This window comes from Rhinichthys klamathensis, unplaced genomic scaffold, assembly GCF_029890125.1.
Source record: "Rhinichthys klamathensis goyatoka isolate OS25496 unplaced genomic scaffold, OSU_Roscu_1.1 h1tg000157l_1, whole genome shotgun sequence".
Taxonomy (NCBI): domain Eukaryota; kingdom Metazoa; phylum Chordata; class Actinopteri; order Cypriniformes; family Leuciscidae; genus Rhinichthys; species Rhinichthys klamathensis.
Genome location: NW_026606692.1, coordinates 5,215,177 through 5,237,500, shown reverse-complemented (window position 1 = coordinate 5,237,500; position 22,324 = coordinate 5,215,177). Strand labels below are relative to the sequence as shown.

Below are 22,324 nucleotides of genomic sequence, written 5' to 3'. Positions count from 1 at the left end.
AACATAGCCTTTATTTGAATGAAAAACGAGCTTTTTGGTACTTAAGTTATAGCTTTTATCAGCTTTGACACCAACAAAATCGATGAATCGACACTTTACCATGGAAACGGTTTACCACGATCACGAACGGAATTTTTCTAGCCGTTAACCGAGGAAGACAAACTTTGAGAAGAGTTTTAAGAGGATTATAGTGGGACCTAACTTAATAAAATCCTTAACGAGAAGAAGAAGAAAAAAGGAACCGGTTTCTATCACCTAACTCGGACTGTGTGTGGAAACGATGGCGCTTTCTCAAGTTCAGTGTCTGGATAACAATCATGTGAACTGGCGTCTTAATGAATCTAAACCGGAGTTTTTCTATAGTGAGGATCAGCGGCTGGCGCTCGAGGCGCTTGCTACGAAAGGACGCGACGCTTTTGACGCATACGTGAAAGAGCACGAGCTGCGTCCTTTTCTGTCGGAAGAGGAGCTCGAGTTGCTCCGTCGGAAAATAGAAGATTATCAGCCCGGTTCTGAGCATCAAAAACCAAATGGTACGACGGAGGGAGAGGACATTGCGGTGTCTTTGCAGTATTGGCCGGACCGCTCAGATATCTCCATACCGAATCTAGATCTCGGATGGCCCGAATGCACTTCTTACCGCGGAGTGACGCGCGTCAATGTGTACACGCAACCGCCGTTGGACGGACAGACGCATATAAAAGAGGTTGTGAGGAAAGCCATAGCGCAAGCACAGAAGGTGGGTAAACTAGAGGAACTTGAAAAGCACGATTGTATATGGTCAGTCCGCCTCAGAAACACTGCAGACCCCTTTGTCTAGATTAGTCAGTGACTTAATAAAAAAAAAAAAAAGTCAACAATTCGGTGCACGTCACATTTCACCAACTGTCCAGTGTCCACTTAACTACAAGAGATTTATGTTATGCATGTGTAAAATGACAGTGCTCACTTAATTTAGCGATATGTCGTCCTATATTGATAATAAAGGAAAATGCTTAAGCAAGCATGCTATTCATAAGTTGCTATGGTTACCTTTGCACACTCTGAAACGTTGTTTGAAAACATTTTGAACTTACCTACTTGTAACCCCCCCCCCCCCCCCATTACCAAGTCTCATTAATAATATTTTTCATTATTTGTCTATAATTCTAAATACTCACCGTGCATCTTATAATTTTAATCATGGCTATGAAGAGAAATAATCAATGACAACAGGGGGGTGATGGGGTATAAGGTGGTTACGGCCCTTACTGATAAGCAAAAAAAGCTGTTATATTTTTTTGTCAACACACTTTTAAACACAACTCTTCTCCTTCAAGCTCATTCATTTTTAAAAAAGATAACCTGTTTTTACAATGTAATTGTCCGTTATTAATTGAGTTCAGCAATAAAAACTAAAAATGTCCAAATATCCATCACATTTCACAATCATTACTGGTTTCCAACTGACTCATTTTTCTTGTTAGAACTTGCTAAAGCTTTAACCCAGAGCTTCGGCCCATGACACATACCGGCATAAATTCTCTTCCTCCCCGTCTCTCTTTACCGCACTCAAACTGAAATGTTCATTCAAATAGATCCCTTTATCCAAAGACATTTGTCACAATGAGTGCTTATAATGAGATACTAGGTAGAGTACAACCGACTTGGGGTGTGTAGGAGTTGTTTTGTGTTTACATCATCATGTTGTATTCTTAATAAAGAGAACATACTCCTTACTAACAATAGAACTGTAATTGGAGTATGGCCTGTATAGTATACACACTGAGAAAGAATACAAAATTATTTTTATGTTGTCTGGGTTGAACTGTTTAACTAACTATACATTTACTGTGTGTGTTTGCAGATGATAGCTGTGGTAATGGATGTTTTCACAGACGTTGACATTTTTAAGGATATGATAGAGACTGGATTTAAAAAGAAAGTGGCTATATACATTATTATAGATCATGCTGCTGTACAGGACTTCCTGTTTATGTGTGAGAGAGCCAACATGCACAAAGGGCACCTCAATGTGAGTTGAAGACGCATTTACTTATGTCTGTTTTGTAGACTGTTTTAAGTCCTTAATATCAGAAAAGATGTAGTCTGTGTATGAATAACAACTTGTTTTGTTTTTTTAGCATCTGAGGGTGCGATGCATCGGTGGTTGCGAATTCTACACACGCTCTGCTCAGAAGGTGTGTGGCTCATTGAGGCAGAAATTCATGTTTGTGGATGGAGACCGAGCTGTGTCCGGATCATACAGGTTTGTACTGTATGTGTGAATTTGAATGTGTGTATGTACATATACACAGGGCTTGACATTAACTTTTTCGCTCACCAGCCACTGTGGCTAGTGATTTTCCAAGTGACTAGCGACTCGGCATTTTCACTGGCCACAATTTGACATCGATACCATGGGTAAAAACCACCATTGAGATATTTTTTATATACTATCTCATAATTTGACAGCCGGCGTATTAGGCTGCTGTCACTTTAAGACCTGATGCACGGACCCATTATACTGTTTTATATAGCCAATATACTATCTTCACTAATCTCAATATCGAGTGTTTGGGTGAGATTAGTGAAGCTTCCAGTTGAAAAACATTTAATACACAATGGTAAATTAGAGGGTATAAATATACAAGGGTGTAACAAAACAATCAAACTAGAATATGGATTAAAAATGTCAAAACAATAATCTAGTCAAAGCCTGATAAACCAATCACATGGTAGGAAATACCAGAATACAAAAAAGAGAAGTGTGAACAGACAAATCAAGAACAGGAAAGCTACAGTAGTGAGCTACTATTCTGTCACAGAATTGGACAACATAATGTTGCTATTAGGTAGTTACCCCTTAACACTGGTGCTAACATTCTTTAAGATATTTTGAGTTGCTAGTTTAAATGTCAATTTATGTGCTTCTATTCTGTGCATGTATTATTTGTTTGTCCACTTTGTTTTTGTTTCTGACTTCTGGCATTTTCATATTTCAGTTTTACGTGGACGGCTTCTCGTTTGGACCGAAACATAATTACAGTCATGACTGGGCAGTCCGTTGAAACTTTTGACAAGGAGTTTCGCGAACTGTACCTGAACTCTCTTGGGGTCAACCTCTCCAAGATTCCTTTGGCGGAACTTCCGGAGCTTGAGCCTACCCCAGTTGTCGTTCCTCCCCCTGTTTCCGCAGCTGTTGCAAGAAAACTAATTAACCCCAAATATGCTTTGGTCAATGTAGATACAACAAGCAAATCCTCTTCAGACAAAGCTAGTGCCAAGATCAATCCTCTGGTCAAGATTCCCAAGCCTCAAAAGGAGTTGCAAATGCATCCAGGACTTGTAGGCTTGCCAAAGGCAGATCTCATTCTTTACTTGCCCATCTGGCCCGAGCCAGACCCATCCAGTGATGTTATTGGGTATATTAACATTCGTGACACAAACAAGCCAGCACCAGTGCATTTAATGCGCTCGCAAATGTTTGAAACATCTCAAGCGATCCGCTTTAAAGACCCTTTCACTGGCCCACCTGAGGAACCGCTACCAGATAAGGCAACTCTTCGTCTTACAACAGCACAGTTGTCTAAAATAGAAAAAGGTAAATCAAGCGCCCAACTTCAGCCAGAGATTGATTCTAGTAATGCCCTTCAAGATACACCAGCCAATACACCTGATTCAACAAGCTCTCCAATCCAGCAACCAGACCCCAAACCCAACCTTCCTCCAGAAGAGCAGGAGCCCAACCATGAACCACCAGAAGTCCAACAGGCTTCAGATCTGCCTGTTCCCAAGCCACGCACCATTCAGTTGGTGGTTAATAAGCCTGAAGGCTCTGGAGACGCAGAGGTCACTTTAGTCAGAAGGGCGGAAAACCAGACGATGGATGCACACAGGGTTGCTGAAGACAACGACGCCATTAGCACCGCTGTGACCTGTGCACATTCATTAAAGGATAAAGATGAAAATTCCACAATGTCAGATGAATACTATGAATGTACTGATTCCGATAGCAGTGACAAACTCCCTAACGGAAGGATAACGGGTTCCAGTCGTGTTGGAGAACACAGCGATAATGCGCTTAACGTGATGGCCCGCTTCTCTCAATCCATGCTGGACTTGAGATCGGATGACGTTGAGCTGGATCTGCAAAGCACTGCCGAGAGGAATCTACTGAACACGCAGAACAGAAACAAAACAAAGGTAGGTAGGACTTTGATTTAGTGTGTCTGAATGTGAAAGTGCTTTTTATCAGATTTGGCTCTCCACTCTACCAGTCATTAAACCTGGGAGTGTCTCAAATTGATGAAAAGAAGCCAGGCATATGCGTTATGGAACGCACAAGGGTGTGCCGATGTTGATATTTCCTGCATGCCTTAACCTGCTATAAGTGCTAAAACACATGTATAGGGGTAGTAGGTGGGAGGAGGGTAAATGTAAATGAAGTTGCATATCAGATGAGAACAGGAATAGCATGTTATTAGGGTTTGTCAGATCCTCATTTTGGTGGGATTTCCCCATGAAAGAAGTAGTAGTGTGTACATATATATATAGGGCCATTATTGGATAAACTTGTGCATGCTCCTTTTTCCCCCATTACAAAATTATATAAATTTAGATTCTGCTCACTTAAAGGTAATCTTTAAAAACTCAAGTACTGGTATTCTTTAGCAAAATCTCAAATAATACATTTTTGATACTGTATGTTTTAACTTAGTGACGCCTTAATAAACTTGTTGCAAAGTTTATTAAATAAACTTTAATAATATTGCTATTTATTGTTTATCAACCATAACATGAAAATTATCATTTCCCAATATACGGACATCCCTACTTTTATCACATAGTTCTTACAAATATTTGCCTAATGCCATTAATTCTATCCTAAACTATTTCCAATAATATTCTAATGTTTCTAATAAAATTTTTCCATTTAAGTATGATGTAAAAATATTTTGAAACCAAAAGCATTTTGGGGGGCCTAAAGCCTGCTTCCTGCTTAAGGTTGTAGCTGCTTTTATATGGTTTCTAGCTGGTTTAGAATAGTGTAGTACAACTTGGTCAAGCTTGGTTAGGTCTAGTAGTCCACCTTGGACCAGCAACAAACCAGCTACCATGTACCAAAAACCAACTTGACCAACATAAGCTGGTATTACCTGATTTTCTTTACGTAGTCTTAAAAGGTGACAAAGCTTGCACAGAAGATGACATAGAACTGAATTTTTGCAGCTCTAGCGGATACAGCAGCTGGAGCGTGTGTGTAGTACCTGGGTAGAGTGCCCTGCTGATCATGCCAGGTAGGATGATGAAGATCATGGGAAGCATCTTGAGATAGCTGGCAAAGATGGACGCCCCTTTGGCGTGACTCATATTCTTTGCTGACAGAGATCTCTGCACGATTACCTGCCAATGATCAACCAACATTATTATTCTGTCTTTACTGAATTATTTTTGAAAAATTCATCAGAACAGTTTATAGTTTGTCCAACCATTTGAAATTATGCCTGAAGGCTGTTTTTCATTTTTCTTTTTCACGTATACCTTCCTCCCTTTCAGCTTTACCAGATGGTCTCCAGGTCACCTCTTCGAGACGGTTATGGCCGGGCCAAAGTGGTGATTGCAAAACCTGGAGTGTTCCATAGACCCCCTAAAAGCAGCGGCCGTGTGATCGGGGGCCACAGGTACTGGCAGGGGAAGATGCATGGCCATGAACTCTCCTCAAGTGGATCAGGCCAGCAAAACCTAAACCGTTCAGGTCGGTCCCCCAGGAGACAAAGCCCCGCCTATACGATAGAAGGACTGCGAACAAGCCAATCACCCGCTCAGCGCCTCATACACTCTCAGTCTCTTTCCCCCGCTCAACGGGCCTCTCAAACAAAGTCTCCGTCTCCTCGTAGACGGGTCGAGACTCGCACGCCATTAGGAATCTCTTTATCTAAACTCGCCAGTTTCAAACACTTCAGAGGGAAGGTTCCAGTGAACACGTCTGGTTTTGCATTGGGGGATAAATTGTTGACTCATAGTCAAAGTGAAAAGTAACTGATTTGTAGTGGCTTTCTTCCCGTAAATAACAACTTTGTATTGAGTACAAAGGCATGAATGTGTATTGATGTAGCCGCCAGTCTCCGCTGATAAAGGCTTTTCAACTGGAGTTCAACTGGATCTAAACTGACACGAGTGTTACAGTGGCACACAAACACTGACATTTTCTGGACCGTGGCAAGGAGCTCTTGTTGCATAAAGCCTTACTCTTTATTGACGTGCCTTTTGAGTAATCTGTCCTAGTGCAAGGGAATTTGGTGGTGGATTTATGACCATGGTGATGGCAATTTTTCACATTCACCTCTATTGTTGGCTAATTGTTGTGGGAAAAGGACGTTGAAAAGTTTGTTACAGTACAGACTGAAAGTGGGTTATATTTTAAAACGCACACACTAATATTCTGAGTCTGCAGTTGTCCCTGGTTTTATCAGAGGAGATCAAGGCCTGTTCACACCAGGACAGATGTTTTGTGCAAAAAAATGAGTTGTGATAAACATTTTAATTTTAGTTAACGGCTTTAAATGCATCTTTTCACACTGATTTAAACATTTGCTTGCTGTCAATGCAATTTAAAAAAAAAAATAAGGTTAAAAGGTTTGCGCATTAGGTCACATGCCCAGAGTTGCTGCTGTTTCATAAAACTACGACTTTGTGGTACACACAAATCTAAAAGACTATTTTGCTTAGAAACAGTGTATAAACCTGGGTATTTCAGTTTTTTTTTCCATAAGCGCCACCTACTTTCTGAAGTAAGTTTGTATTTTCTTTCAGCCCATCTACAGGTTTTTACATTTCCATTTGAAAAAAAAAAAATTTGCATGCAAATATTTGACCACATTTTTATGCCAAACATTTGTGTTGGTGTGAACAAGTCTTCAGCTTTTGAGTTGGAGTCAAGGCCAAACCCTCCAACATCCAGACCAAGACCTGTCCATTTCTTATTCAGAAAATGCTGAATTTATTGCAGCATTCATTTCAGATACTGAGCCACTTTGCGAGGTGTTGAACTGTGGTCACGGCTGAGGACCTTAGCTAAGACCCAAAACAAGACTTTTAAGATTTGAGCCCCCAACCAGAGGACCTACTGTAATAAGACTCAGACCAAAACAACTTTTATTGGGCCTTGAAGGGATTCCAACTCTTGACAGTATTTCTAGGAATTTAATCATTTGTCTTCCGATGATGTTTTTTTTTTTTTTTTTTTTTGCCTTCCAAGGAGGTTTGGAAATAAAATGCTCAAGATGTTATGTGCACTATACTTTAAAGAAGGAAAGTGTTATAACTTTAATTATTACAAAGGCAGTCTTCTAAATTGTCTCAACCATTGTGCTTATGTTTTTAAATAAATAAAGCTTAAAAAGCAAGGTGTTTTAAAGATGCTAGTCAGCACACACTGATTCCTACAGTTTCTGTAAGGATATACTTGAATCATTTGGTGACGTTTTCAATGATGCAGGAGTCAATGTAGGCTTTAGTCAGGGTAGTTGTACTTAATTTGACGCGAATCCCTCACAGTCTCGTTTTCATTGCGTCAAATTAGATGGGTCTACCCTACCCTGACTTAGGTTCATTTCAGGCTTGGTAGATTTTTTTTTTCTCCTAAGCCTTTATATCTTATAGTATCTTATAACAGAATGCAAGTAACAATGCAAATTACATTTGCAATACTGTCCTCTACATGAGGCCTTTTACATTGTGTGAGAACCAGGATAGACTTATCATCTATTTTTGAGAGGAAGTGTGTGTTTAAGCATACCTGATCAGTGCACCAGTACCATGTTGCAAGAATGGTTAATCCCAGTGTCATGCCTGGCCAGGGTAGGTCTCCGTGAACAGGGTCTCTGAACAGGTGCATGGCATCAGGCCTGGGCAGGTGACATGTTGTGTTTGGGATGATCTTAGATGGCACCGCTTTCAAATACACGCTCTCCAGGTTATTGTAGCCTCCGATTTTATTGAATGCTGTAATGTACATAAATACATATCAGCTAAATCTACTACTGTTTTGGGTAAAATGTAGAGATTTGGCATAAAAATGTATCTTTGTAGTTTTGTCAAAAAAACATGGCGTCAAAACACAATGTATATTTTGAATTGAATACAATTAAAAATATTATTTAAATTTCTTTAACTTGTTTAGACTTGTGTGGATAATTGTGTGCGTGCATTTTTCTTTTCATTTTCGGTTCTTTAAAACCTTTACAGATGGTTTTCTGTAAGTTGCTAAAGTCATGGGATTTACCACATCCCCATGAAAACCAGCTATGCAGGTTTTAAAGTGTTTCAATGTGTCCTAACCGGACATGATGCGATAAAACCTCTCTTTGACAAAAATGTGAGGTGCGTTTTTGTTTATTCTGAACAGCTGTGTCGAGTTACGGGACGTTTCGTTTGTTGCCTGTGACAGTCACAGTGAAATCTGCTCCACATTACACCAAATATGTTGATATTTTTGCCTGTTACTGTGCAGCATCGTGTAGTGTTTGCACTTTCACGGAGAAAAGGCAAATTCCATAATAAGGTGAAAGTTTGACCATTACTTCAATAGCACCATGCATGCACTCTTAAAAATAAAGGTTCTGTATTGGCATCGATGGTTCCATTAGGAACCTTTCCATTGCACTAAAGGTTATTTATAGTGGAAAAAGGAGGTCTTTAGATTATTAAATCTTTATAGTGGAACTGTTCACTGCAATGTTCTTCAGGGAACCCAACATGTATATTCTATGGCATCACTGAAGAAACCCTCTTTTCGAACCTTTATGTTTAAGAGTGTTGGAATGTTGTTTTTTATTAAAGCTCTTGTTTGCACTGAATATTCACGTTTGGTGAATATTCAAATATTTATGCATTTTAAGAATAATTAACGGTGCTCGATTTTGTGCATTAATGAAATATTATTTTTAATTTCCGTATTTATTTTAGGCTGGAAAATGTATTTAAAAAAAAGTTCTAACAGTCCATGCTATTTGTTTAGAGTTATTTATGCTATTATTGATATTTAGCAATATTTATCTATTTATTTGGAAAATAGATAAATAATTGAACCAAAATTTCACTATATCTCACATTTTTTACTATTACTTATTAGTTTCATCATCAATAGGCAATTTTACAATATATAATCTTTTTGCCCATACCAGCAGACAACCACAGATAAGTCAAGCTAAAACCGATTTTATCTGCATTTATATTCTGAACATATGACATATCTGTACATGGAATGCATGGTTAAAAACCACATATAACCCTGAAAATGAGTCTAACATAGCTGTTCTCTTCCAGCTGCCATCTGTTTTCAGCAGTGGCACTTTCACAAGATGTTCTTACTTCCCTAGTGACAGCTGACATTAGATCACTGCCAGAAGAGAATAAAAGAAGAAGCCCGAGACTGACTGACCTGTAATGGTGAGGATGACTGCTCCAATGATCATGACAAAGGTCTGAAGAGTGTCTGTGTAGATGACAGCAGCCAAGCCACCTGGAGAAACAGAGGACTAAGCGGGTATTGCTCAATTCTCTCATGATGGTTTAATGTGATATGAGTCATCGGGGTCAAGTCTGAATCAGCACTTGTAGACAGAGGAGTAAATACAGTGACAGCAAAGCAGCGGATTAAAGTCATTATGCAATTATGCTGGAATCAGTCATGTAGACTATAATTACTGCTGCAGAAAGGAACTGTTACTGAACCACTGGGCTTCTGTGAGAAAGTTCAAACAAGTAATCATTTAGTAGAAGCTTTTATCCAAACAATTGACAGTAATACTCAAACCTGCGGTTAAGTACCTCAATCGAGGTTTGCACTGTCAACAACTCAAACCAGCAACATTCCTGTTACCAACCCTGAGTTTTAACCATTATGCCACTCTATCCAGTTTTACAACATTGCAGTTGATGAGGAATCTTCTTTAATACTGCAACAACGGTGTGTGACACCATACGCTGTTTTGTCACGCTACACTGCTGATTGTTGGAAAAAGCTCAATTGTGGCAACTGCTCACTACTGAAACATGTAGTGGTACCGCTTTAAACAATAAGCATCATGAACTATCATCATTTATTAATCTAGGTTGATGCGAAGTTATAAATATACTATTGTTCATTGTTGATTCATGTATTATGAACAAACATTAACAAATGTTAATTTATACTTGAGTAGCCTATACAAAATGTAGCCTATTAGTAATGTAGATTAATAAATGCTCTCGAAGTATTGTTCATTGTTAGTTTGTGATGCCTAATACACAAATAGACTACCATTCTCAAGTTTGCATTAGAAAGACAGTTAAGCCCCAACCCCAAAAAACCCTTTCTATTTCAAATAAACGCATTTCTTTTGAACTCTCTATTTATCAAAGAATCCTGAAAAAACTATCAGTCTCCACGAAAATATTAAGATATTATTAAGCTCAACTATTTTCAACACTGATAATAAGAATCTTGAGCAGTAAATCAGAATGATTTCTGAAGGATCATGTGACACTGACGATGCTGGAAATTTGACATGACAGGAATAAATTACATTTTTAAAATATATTCAAATAGAAAACAGTCATTTTAATAATGTTTCACAATACGATTGTTTTTAATTCATGTTTATCAAATAATGCAGCTTTGGTAGGCATAAGAGACTTCTTTCGAAACACACAAAACAATCTTAATGACCCCACACGTTTGAACGGAAATACAAACCTGCAATAGTGTAGAGGGCCGTGACGACCAGCATGAGGACAGTGGAGAGGTAGAGATTCCAGCCCAAACAAACCTGGACAAACAGAGCTCCAGAGTACAGATCCGTCTGCAAAACACAGGATTTTAAGATCTCAGGTTGCTCATAGATATAGGAGACTTAATTGTGAAGTGTTTTCATCACTTTAAAAAAATATATGATCAATAAGTAATGACAACATATGTTTTTACATTGCTTTAACTCATCAAAATAAGGTAAGCAATTTTTTAATAAGTTATATAAGATTCAACTCATTTAAAAAAAATCAGTTTAAGTTTAATGCAATTTAAGTTGAAATGACTTAAACATCCAGGTTGATTACTTAAAAATGTAAGGCAGCAAACTTTTTTTTACAGTTATACTGCATTTGAGTATCAACTCTGTTTACTCTTGTTAATAAAGTAAAGACAGTTGTTGACATACATTAAAGGGTAAGTTCACCCAATAAAGGAAAATTCTGGCATTAATTACTCAGACTCATGTTGTTTCAAACCCGTAAGACATACGTCCATCTTCAGAACACAAATGAAGATCTTTTTAATTAAATCTGAGAGATTTCTGTCCCTCCATTGACAGCCTATCGCAACTACCTTGTCACTACCTTGCCAGCTACATGTCACCCAGTGGTTTAACCTCAGAGTTATGAAGCAACACGAGTGCTTTGTTTGCGCCAAAAACAGCATGTTCACAAGAGCACCACAGCACATGCGAGAGCAGACGTTGTTGAACGCGGTTGGAGATTCATTTTTTGTAAGTAAAGTGGTAAATTATGGGGGGGGAGGGGTTGTGCCAAAGTTTGATACCTAGCATTAATGATTTATTAGCAAGCCAACAAGGAAGCACGGGCATTTGGGTGTGAGTGTTTTTATATGCCTGCAGTGAAAAACAGATGTTGAAACAGCTAAACTACATTCTCTTTCACAACTTTAAATTCCTTGGGTGCAGAAACATGCCAGCACAGCAATACAGGACTGAATAAATGAAGCCTTGTAGATTAATGTTTGACTTTTAGCTTTGTGTGAATGAGACAGCAAAAAACACGAGTGAATGTATGTGTGTTCTCATGCTCACTGAGATCTTGGTAAACACAGACAGCATCAAACTGAGAACTGACAAGTACGTTCGAATTCGCTCTCCTCCAAACCGCCGACCCAGATACTCTGGCATTGTGACAATCTGAGAGAGAGAGAGAGAGAGAGAGAGAGGAAGTGCTGAAGGGAATGGCATGATCTAAGCAAATTAATAAGCAAATCTGGGAAAGTAGAACATGTGGTGAGTTTGTGTGTGAGAGAAAGAGATTGTGAGTCTATAACACGTGGCAGTATTAAACATAAGTTCTGAATTATTAATTCACATAGGACTGTTTAGCTCAGCTAGAACATCAGTATGAACAGTGAGTCAGTGTACGTCTAAAACTCACCCCAGAAGACACATAAACTGGGACAAAGACCCAGGCAAGAGCCAACAGGACATAAGTTGCCTAATAAAGAAAGAAATAGTTAGTGCACTGTGAAAAATCAATTTCTTCATCAGTATCAATTTATTTTCCAGTTAAACACATTTAAACATCTCATTTTACAACAAGATCATTTTACTTGAGGTGCAAAACTGCATGAGATATTACATTGTGTTTGCATTGAATATAAAGTGGCCCTAAAAGGTGTTGTGAAATATTAAGACGCATCTAAATGTATATTTTGTCATCGAATCTAATGACATTCAAACAGCTTAGAGGAATAGTTCACTCAAAAATGAAATCGTTTATTCACCCTCATGTCATTGCAAACCTGTATGACTTTCTTTCTTCCACAAAACATAAACTAAGATATACTGAATAATATTTCAACTGTTTACACGCATAGCATGAAAAGTTAATGGGGTCCAATATGACATTGGACATCATTGTTTTTCATTATATGGAGAAAACCCCCCAAAAACAAACATATTTTAAAATATCTTCTTTTGTGGTCCACAGAAGAAAGTAAGTTATACAGGTTTGAAACGACATGAAGGTGAATAAATGACAGAACTTTTTTATTTTTGGGTGAACTATAACTTTTTTTTTTGGAGTTTAGTCAGAACCCACGAAACATTGGAGGTCGGATAGACATGCAGATCATGTCTATATTGGGTCCGTCGGTCGATGACCAATTTTGGACATCTATTCGACGTCCAAGCTAGGTCCACTATTTGGACGTCCAACCATGACCCAACTTGGACGTCATGTTGACGTCTGCCAAATGCATAAATGTAAATACATGGTACAGAAAACATATCCTAGGCTCCACCCTTTTGAAACATGAGACTACAATTATAGGAGATGTATAAAAACAACGTCTAAAATTAGTCTAAATTTGATGTTGAAAACACGTCCACAAATGACCACATTTGGTCCCACGGACATCAACATTAGACGTGCGGTAGACGTTGAAAAAAGACGTCGTCTGGCATTACAAAACAACCCCTTCAGTGGACCGAAATTGGACGTCCAAAAATTACATAGAAAAGACGTCACTCCGACGTCACATTGCACAGTGGGAAGCATGAGGTTTTATTGATTTCACATTTCACATAGACACCTCTATAAATTTAGACAACAGTAAAAAGACAAACTTAAGACTTACTTTTTTTTTTACTGACATTCTAGACAAAAACAAAGAATTATATTTTCGGAAGCACTTTATTTCACAGTCCTGTTACCCATACATATGATGTACTTATTACAATTAATTACAATAACTGGGTAATAACTCGGTACTAACCGTGAACCTACCCCTAAACCGAACCTTAACCCCTGTAGTTACCTTATTACCCAGTATTTTCTTAGGTAAGTAGTACACTTTAAGTGTACTGTAAAATAAAGTGCAACTGAATTTTCATCACCCATAAATAATGTAGTTTTAAGACAGAAGCTGGTCTTTTTCTCCCCCTAGTGCTGATCGAATGCTAGTGCATTTATATGAACTGCTAGATTTTTCATGTTAAAGTGATGATCAATAAATAATCATGCGTTTGTTTAGAGAATGAGGCGTTAAAACATGATGTCTCTCACATTCCATTCAAATCCAGCAACAGCGATCCCTCCTGCTGCTCCTGTCCCAGCCAGACCGATGAACAGTCCTGAACCCTCACTGCTGGCAAACAGAGATGCACCGATCTGCACACATTCATCTACACATGAGTGCATTCTCAGGACGGACGACGGGAAACAACTTGATTTACTACAATCAGCTTCACACTCAGTATTCGCAAGATCGTTGACAAGACATGTTAGGCAGTGTGACATAGCCTGTATTTCTTTTTCAATTATTATTAATTGTTTACAAACATGTATTCATTACTTGAATGAGCTCATTCTGCCTTAAATTAATAAATGGTTTAAACGAATACATTTATTAGCTAACTGTGTGATTTGTACATGCATACATTTCTGAAATACATAACTTGGACACAGTCACCTCTGATAACAGATCACTATAAATTGTAATGTAGACATGCATTTTCTGTATTATGTATTGTGAAAAGCAATGAGAAATACGTGTATAATTATTATAGCCTAAATATGTCATATGTATAATAATTATATACAGGGATATATTTGTATGACCTCATTTTTTGTGACCTCATTTGAATTACGATAGTATATGGAATTGTAAAAATGTATTTGTCACTATGCAGGACTAATTAAAGCCACTGCAAAAGAAAAAGAATGTGATGAAATGAAAAAAAATTAGTGCTGTCAAACGATTAAAATATTTAATCGCGATTAATCGCATTAATGTCATAGTTAACTCGCGATTAATCGCATTTAATCGCACATTTTTATCTATTCTAAATGTCTCTTGATTTCTTTTTGTCCCATTATTTTTTCTCATTTTAATGCTCTTATCAACATGGAAAAGTAGATCGGCTTGCTTTGAACAGTATATGCCAATATTGTTTTCAATAAAAAACATTTGCACAATTTCACAATTGGAGCAAATAATCTCTCACACAATGTAACACTGTCCATCAATAAAAGGGTGAAAGAAATACTGGCTAGGTCCTGATATTGATGAGGGGGCGGATAATTCGCATCAGCTGTGTGTGTGTGTGTGTGTGTGTGTGTGTGTGTGTGTGTGTGTGTGTGTGCTTGGCCATCATCATCAAGTGGTATTCAGACTGGAGGTGCTGCGATGATGATCAGTTCACAACGACAACACACACAGATCACTTTGGTCTCGTCAATGGAACCATTTGGCAACTTTTTAAAAGTAAACTTTCCATTCAGAATCTTATTGGCATCCATTTCGGCGTCTCGCGCTCGTCATCCACTCAAAACTGGACCTTTTGAACGTTCCTATAACATTCCGAAATAACGTTTTTATAACTTAATGGGAACGTTATGAAAACGTTCTTATAACCTAAAATTGTTAGCTGGGGAAGAGGAGAGATTCGCGATTGCACTGAACACGTTTTAAGTGCAGGCACATATTCTCTGAGCGAGCCCAGAGAAAATTCTTACAAGAGCAGCGTGTATCTGAGAGCGCGCGACTCGAGCAGAGAGATTCGTGCTCGGCACATTATATTCCGCGCGCGAGCAGAGAGATTCGCGCTCGCGCATCCGGCTCGCAAGCCCAAACAAGTGTGTGCGGCGTGCCTGTTGTTTTGTTTCCGGTCTAGCTAGATCCGCTTGCGCTTTCAAAACGTCCTCGCGCGGCGCAAGCCATTGAAATGAATGGGTTTTCATCGCGCATGCCGCGTCCTGTTGCAAAAGCATGTGGAAAAAAAACTACAAAGTTTGCTAGGCCAAAAAGACCGTTAATCGCGCGATAAAAAAAATTAACGCCGTTAAAATGGGTTTGCGTTAACGCCGTTAATAACGCGTTTAACTGACAGCCCTAAAAAAAATATATGCCTTCTCTTATTACAGAGGCGTCCAAATGTCTCAAGCCACTAGTTAAAATGCTTTATTTGGGCTCTTTTTTTTTATTATAAATTATACATAATAATATGAGCAAAAGGTTTAATTTACATTAATATAATGCATTTGGTGTGTCCATCTTTTGCTTGACTCTCCAGCTGCATGAACTTAGCCTTATAAATGTATTAAATGGAACATTATAAATGTCTTTACTGTCATTTTTGATCAATTTAATGCGTCCTTGCTGACTTAAAGTATTAATACATTTCTTACCCTAAATTATTATAATTTTTTTTACATTTTTGAATGGTAGTGTATCACGGTTTCCACTAAAATATTGATAATAACATTGATAATAATAAGGGCATGTTTACACAACAATGTTGTACTAAAAAACTGAAAAGTTTGTAATTTTTTTTTATTTTTAGTTCTTTCGCATACAGACAACGTTGTCCAAACTATATCTGTTCACAAGGATCCACGAAAACGACTAAAAACACCGTATTATCCTGTCAGGGCCAGTAGTTGGCGATGTCACTTTGTAAAGACACTAAGCGCTCATAGACTGAACACATCATATGCATGTGCACGATGTCACTGTTTTCACAAATTCAAGTTTCTGTAGTTTACACAGAGACAATAACAGTATCGTTTTCAAAAACTTGCACTTTGAAACCAGATTTCAAACGTTTCCGTTTTCAGGTCCCCAAAAAGCCACTGTTGTGTAAATGAACGGCCTAAACGCTAAAAAAGTTTTCTGTTTTTAGTTGAAAACGGTGTCATGCAAATCAGCATATTAGGGGCTGTTTACACGACACCGATTTCAACTAAAAACGGAAAACTTTTAATGCGTTTTTGCCATTCATTCACATTCACATGACAACAGCGTTTTGGGGACCTGAAAACACAAACTTTTGAAAGTGCAATGTGGATTCAAAGTGCAACTTTTGAAAACGATATTGTTATTGTCTCTAAACTACAAAAACGTGAATTTGTGAAAACGGTGACGTCATGCGCATGCGTATTACGTGTTTAGTTGATAAGCGTGAAGTGATATTCAACTACCCAGCGAGCAAACAGTCGTCTATAATACGTCTAAAAGACGTAATTGTTAGACATCCAGAAGACGTCCTCACAGGAGCCAGAATGAAAGTTTTTTATACGTCTTTTCAGGACGTTGTTTAGACGTCAATTAAAGACGTGCTACAGACGTAATTTTTAAACATCCAGAAGACGTCCTCACAGGAGCCAGAATGAAAGTTTTTTATACGTCTTTTCTGGACGTTGTTTAGACGTAAATTAAAGACGTGCTACAGACGTAATTGTTAGACATCCAGAAGACGTCCTCACAGGAGCCAGAATGAAAGTTTTTTATACGTCTTTTCTGGACGTTGTTTAGACGTCAATTAAAGACGTGCTACAGACGTAATTTTTAAACATCCAGAAGACGTCCTCACAGGAGCCAGAATGAAAGTTTTTTATACGTCTTTTCTGGACATTGTATAGACGTAAATTAAAGACTTGCTACAGACGTAATTGTTAGACATCCAGAAGACGTCTTCACAGGAGCCAGAATGAAAGGTTTTTATACGTCTTTTCTGGACGTTGTTTAGACGTAAATTAAAGACGTGCTACAGACGTAATTGTTAGACATCCAGAAGACGTCTTTACAGGAGCCAGAATGAAAGTTTTTTATACGTCTTTTCTGGACATTGTATAGACGTAAATTAAAGACGTGCTACAGACGTAATTGTTAGACATCCAGAAGACGTCTTTACAGGAGCCAGAATGAAAGTTTTTTATACGTCTTTTCTGGACATTGTATAGACGTAAATTAAAGACGTGCTACAGACGCAATTGTTAGACATCCAGAAGACGTCTTCACAGGAGCCAGAATGAAAGGTTTTTATACGTCTTTTCTGGACGTTGTTTAGACGTAAATTAAAGACGTGCTACAGACGTAATTGTTAGACATCCAGAAGACGTCTTCACAGGAGCCAGAATGAACGTTTTTTATAAAAAAATTTTGGACATTGTTTAGACGTCAATTAAAGACATGCTACAGACGTAATTGTTAGACATCTAAAGGCAGCCAGAATAAAAGTTGTATTAGTCACGTTTTCTGTAGTATAAATGTCAAAGAAGACTGTTAAAGACCCATATTGAAACGGAAATCCCATTTGTGCATTTTGCAAGGATCCAACTTTAAAAAATCTTTACTTCAAAACAGTGGCAGTGAGTTAGTTCTCACTGAGAAAAACCCAGTTACTCATTGTTAATGGTTGTCGTGTCATGAAACTGCAGACACACAGACCATAGACCTAAATAAGATTTGAAAGAATTTTGATAATATTGAATACTCAATTGAATACGGGAACTGTGTAGTGTATATACAAGTCTTGCATTTGTATATCTTATCAATATAATTGTAATAAACTGCTTACCATTTGCCTGTAAACCAAACTGATCACTCCAAGAAATCAACTATTTAAATCTCAAAATATATATTTTATTACTATTTTGTTCTACTGGACCAAAACTTAAAAGCCAGAACAGTAAAGTTATAAATTAACACAATTTCCCTTTAAATAATCTATAAAATGTTGTTAAAACAGTATAACATATCAATTAACAAAATGTGGCTGCTATAAGCTTCACAAGCTTCATTTATAGCGGCAAGCCCCGACTCTCCCGGGGGCATGTTTCAGATGATCGGCTGCAGACTTTATTTGGGCCTCTGTTGCAGCTGGGTCCCATTTCATGACAGCAGCTACAATCAAAGCAAAAAAATACACATGTAAAATAAATAAATACAAACGCCACTGTTGTGGTTTAGCTTGCAGCAGAGATGCATAGAAAATTTTAGTACTCGAATCAATGAAATGAAACAGTTATTAAATCACAAATCAAGTAAAATTACATCAAGCCTGATATAAAGCATTCCACACACACATACATATATATATATACACACACACACATATACATATATATTTTCGTATTCGTATTGAACCGTTCGGTACGAGGCTTTCGGTTCAGTGTGCATTACAAACCGAACGGTTTGTTGGACTATTTTTCCTGCTGACCAAAATTTCGTTATTTAAAATGTAGGGGCGTGGCAAGCGTGCTCATAATGTAAGAGATGCTGCCGCGACCACAACATTGCCCAACATCAAATAGCAAACGTAATGTAAGCGGAACGAAACTGCAGCTGCGCTACTCGTTATTGTGTGGTTGACGGATCGTTTATCAGTTTGGACCAATCCAGCGTCTTGATCAAGCGACACTGTTACTACACAGCACTAAGAGATCCAGTAAAGAAAGCAGTTGAATTTGCCACTGAAGTAATAATATCGCAGCGAGATCTAGTGAGAAACATTCACATTTCTCCGTTATTAACGGATCAAACAGCGCTGACGTGGAAAACAGGAATAAACATTGTGCCATGAATGAACTATCCAGTGCCCACAGATCAGCAACATTCACCATGGATTTACTGTAGTAACACTACTAACTGTAACCATGGAAGTTTGGCAGGAATAGTAGGCTATAATGCTTTCAAGTAACGTTACGTCGGTTTTATTTCGACATTATGAATAAAATTGCTGCCCTCAAATGTTAATCTGAAATAAAATAAACCTTTGTTTATAACTACTACAATATTACAATTAATTTTTTTCAAGGAGCAAGGAGCTGTTTTTGTTTTATATGCTCCTAAGAAGAGTCAAGTGTAGCTCCATCACTGCTCAAAGTAAAAAATTATCATACTTTGATGAAAAATTATTAAAAAAATTAAATCAAGGAAATTTCTCTGGCTTTTCTTTCTTTTTGCTGTATCAAAAACGTACCGAACCGTGAATTTTGTGAACCGTCACACCCCTAACATATATATTTATTTACATTTGAATAGTTATCAAAGACCTGTTTGTGAAAGGTTTTTTATTTTTATTATTGTTTATGTTAAAACTAGGGGTGTGACGGTTATTATATAACCGTGAGACCGATGGTTATAGTTGAACACCGTCATTAGAACTTGTGGTGGCAATTTTAATGATATTCATTGATCTTTAGTTAAATATAGATGATTCAAAGAATGTCACATGTGTGTCTCTCACTTGTAGTGAGAGAGGATTCTGTTTATGTACCTGGGGAGGCAGAAGAGGGAGACACTCCAGAGAACAGACGAACAAGGACCTCTGACCTAGATGTCAGAAGGCCACTTAGTGCAGGGGAGCTTAGTGGGCCAACTAGTGACGTCTATGGAAAACTACTGGGAGGAAGGCTCTGGGGGGAAGAAGGCCTTGAAACTAAGATAAAAGCTAGTTCAGTCTGTCTGGGGGTGTGTCACTCTTCTGCACAGGGTAACAACTGTGTATTAGACTGCTCCTATTCTTGCAAGAATAAATACTTCTATTTTATATAATTTGACTCTGAGTGTCTCTTACGCAGTGATGTTTGTTTGAGATGAATTTTTGCCACAATAAACTCTATAACCGCCAAAACCGTGTTATTAAAATATATTGCAGATAAGGTTATACTAATATCAGTGTTGGGGAGTAACGGAATACATATACCAGCGTTACGTATTCAGAATACAAATTATGAGTAGGCCTAACTGTAGTCTCCACAGAACAAAAAAAATTGTAAAAAAAAAAAAAATTGGGTTTGCATTTATGAGGAAAAAACAATGTTACGGACATGAGCGCTCTGAACGCGGCACTAAAAGATGCTTTAAAAATTTCACAGACACACCAAACAGAAAGCACAAAACCTTTCTTTAAAGTGCATTTAGTTTTGTATTAATTGTATCTTAATTTTAATCAATGTTTCATCAACCAATTGCCTGGATTTAATAAATAAGAAGTAAATATAGCAGACGATAAACACGGAGGCGCCGGCGTGTGAACTGGAGCTCGTCTCATAAATGAACCGAAACTCAGCATATAAGGTAGCCTACTTGCCTCACAGACAGGTCTACTTTTAAACAGAACAATTCAAAACGTAAGAATACAGACTGCTCTCTGCTTATGTAATAAGCAGATAATCCGTATGAATTGTGTATTTCTCTCTGGCGCGTTGACTACTGCGAAGATCGTGAGTCAGCATCGTCAACTTCATCTTTGCAGCCGACACTGGCAAAGAAAACACTTGTTTATTAATAAACAATTAAAATATCTCATTGCTATATTTTACATATTCATAATCATTACTTTTGCCGGTTCTTTGTGACAGATTTTAGGTGCTTATTGGCAGCACCAGCCTTACATGTTACACCACCGCATCACCGCACCCACCAGAATAGGCCTGTTTGATTTTTTTTTGTTAAAGTCCCACTCCGATCATATTTTGAGCTATTTTTAAACATTCCCAGTGGTCTTTAAATTATGATTATGCCATTTTTAGCCAAAATCACAAAACCTGTGCCGTATTCTGGGACTTCGCTTCAGCAGAGCGGCAGTAGCTCATTAGCAAATCGCCTCTGCGTTGTGGGCGGTGCCGTTGGCACGGAGACGACCCTCCCCCTGCCCGTTGCTGAGAGCTCTGTCTCTCCCGCTAGCTTACACCCCCAATACCGGTGGGGCAACAGTATTATATACACGTTAATTATTATTATACGAAGTTAATCAAAGTTATCACCGATCACCAATCATTATTTCACTCCAAGACATCGCGTGTGGAGACGCCCAGTGGAGTTACTACGTCACAACTCCAGTCTATTTTAGCCGGCATTTTAGCGTCTGCTACTGATTCACAGCCATTTGAATGTAGAAATACTCAGAAATACAAGCTTATTTTTCTCAAGATATGTCCTCTAACATCAGAAAAATGCCACAAGAACATGTTAACACCTAGAAAAACATTATTTTCATCGGAGTGGGTCTTTAAGGATTTGTTTACTGTGTGTGATTCATTTAATGGAAAGCTCAAGTCACTGCTAGTTGTCTGGCTGTTAATTCTAAATAAACGTAGAGCAAGTAGCAGTGTCTGCTCGTTTATTCAAACTAAGTTGTCCTATAACAGACGAACGTCGCAACGCTATGTTTTTTTTTGTTTTGAAAACCAAATCTTTTGTATGTGAAAGAGCCATGCGTTAAAAGTCAGATGGCACAAAATATGAACAAAATAAATAAAATAATTGAATATTGAATTGCATAGCATCATATTTTTCTCCATTGCATCGTATTACATTGAATCGCATCGCGTTGAGTTGAAATCAAATCGCACCGCATCGTAATAATAGTGAATCGCATTGCATTGCATCGGTAGCTGCTTATATGTAGCCTATCTTTAATGTATCGTATCGTTGGCTATGCATCGACATGCGTATCGCATCGGCCTCAGTTATGGAGATGCACATCCCTAATACCTACATAGGAAAAGTAACTACATTTACATACTGTGAATCGTTTTTTTTAAATCGAGAATCGTTTTTGCATCGAAAATCGCTATTGAATCGAATCTTGAGCCTAAAAATCGGAATCGTGACATTTTCTGAATCGTACACCCCTAATATAAACACACATAGCTGTTTGCTTGGAACACCTCTTTAATTGTAAATTTATTAAATCACATGTAAGGTTTATAAATAGTAGCTAAAGGAGAGTAAACTGATACCCCCTTTATTTTCTCTACCTTATGCCGTCCGAAAGGGTATGTGATTTTC

At 37.9% G+C, this 22,324-nt stretch overlaps 2 protein-coding genes across 3 annotated transcripts in view; one reads left to right on the top strand and one right to left on the bottom strand.

Annotated features, from left to right (window-relative positions):
- Nucleotides 1-22,324, bottom strand: part of slc5a10 (solute carrier family 5 member 10) — a 39,690-nt gene that overhangs the window by 10,548 nt on the left and 6,818 nt on the right. The window contains exons 3-9 of the mRNA XM_056258735.1: nt 13,810-13,914; nt 12,178-12,237; nt 11,829-11,933; nt 10,721-10,826; nt 9,425-9,505; nt 7,781-7,986; nt 5,250-5,385 (exon numbers count right to left, since the gene is read on the bottom strand). Coding sequence (XP_056114710.1) covers nt 5,250-5,385; nt 7,781-7,986; nt 9,425-9,505; nt 10,721-10,826; nt 11,829-11,933; nt 12,178-12,237; nt 13,810-13,914 — 799 coding nt within the window. The remainder of the gene's footprint in view (nt 1-5,249; nt 5,386-7,780; nt 7,987-9,424; nt 9,506-10,720; nt 10,827-11,828; nt 11,934-12,177; nt 12,238-13,809; nt 13,915-22,324) is intronic.
- LOC130091048 (protein FAM83G) lies at nt 65-6,236 on the top strand. Of its 2 annotated transcripts, XR_008807764.1 has the most exons (6): nt 65-739; nt 1,847-2,014; nt 2,124-2,248; nt 2,985-4,185; nt 5,212-5,279; nt 5,539-5,604. XR_008807764.1 is itself a non-coding variant. In XM_056258734.1 (5 exons), exons 1-5 carry the CDS (start codon nt 281-283, stop codon nt 6,019-6,021), a joined length of 2,436 nt encoding a protein of 811 aa, XP_056114709.1. In that variant the 5' UTR covers nt 66-280; the 3' UTR covers nt 6,022-6,236. The 2 variants fall into 2 exon arrangements, 1 of the variants encoding a protein (XP_056114709.1); XM_056258734.1 differs by lacking the exon at nt 5,212-5,279 and having other exon boundaries at nt 66-739; nt 5,539-6,236.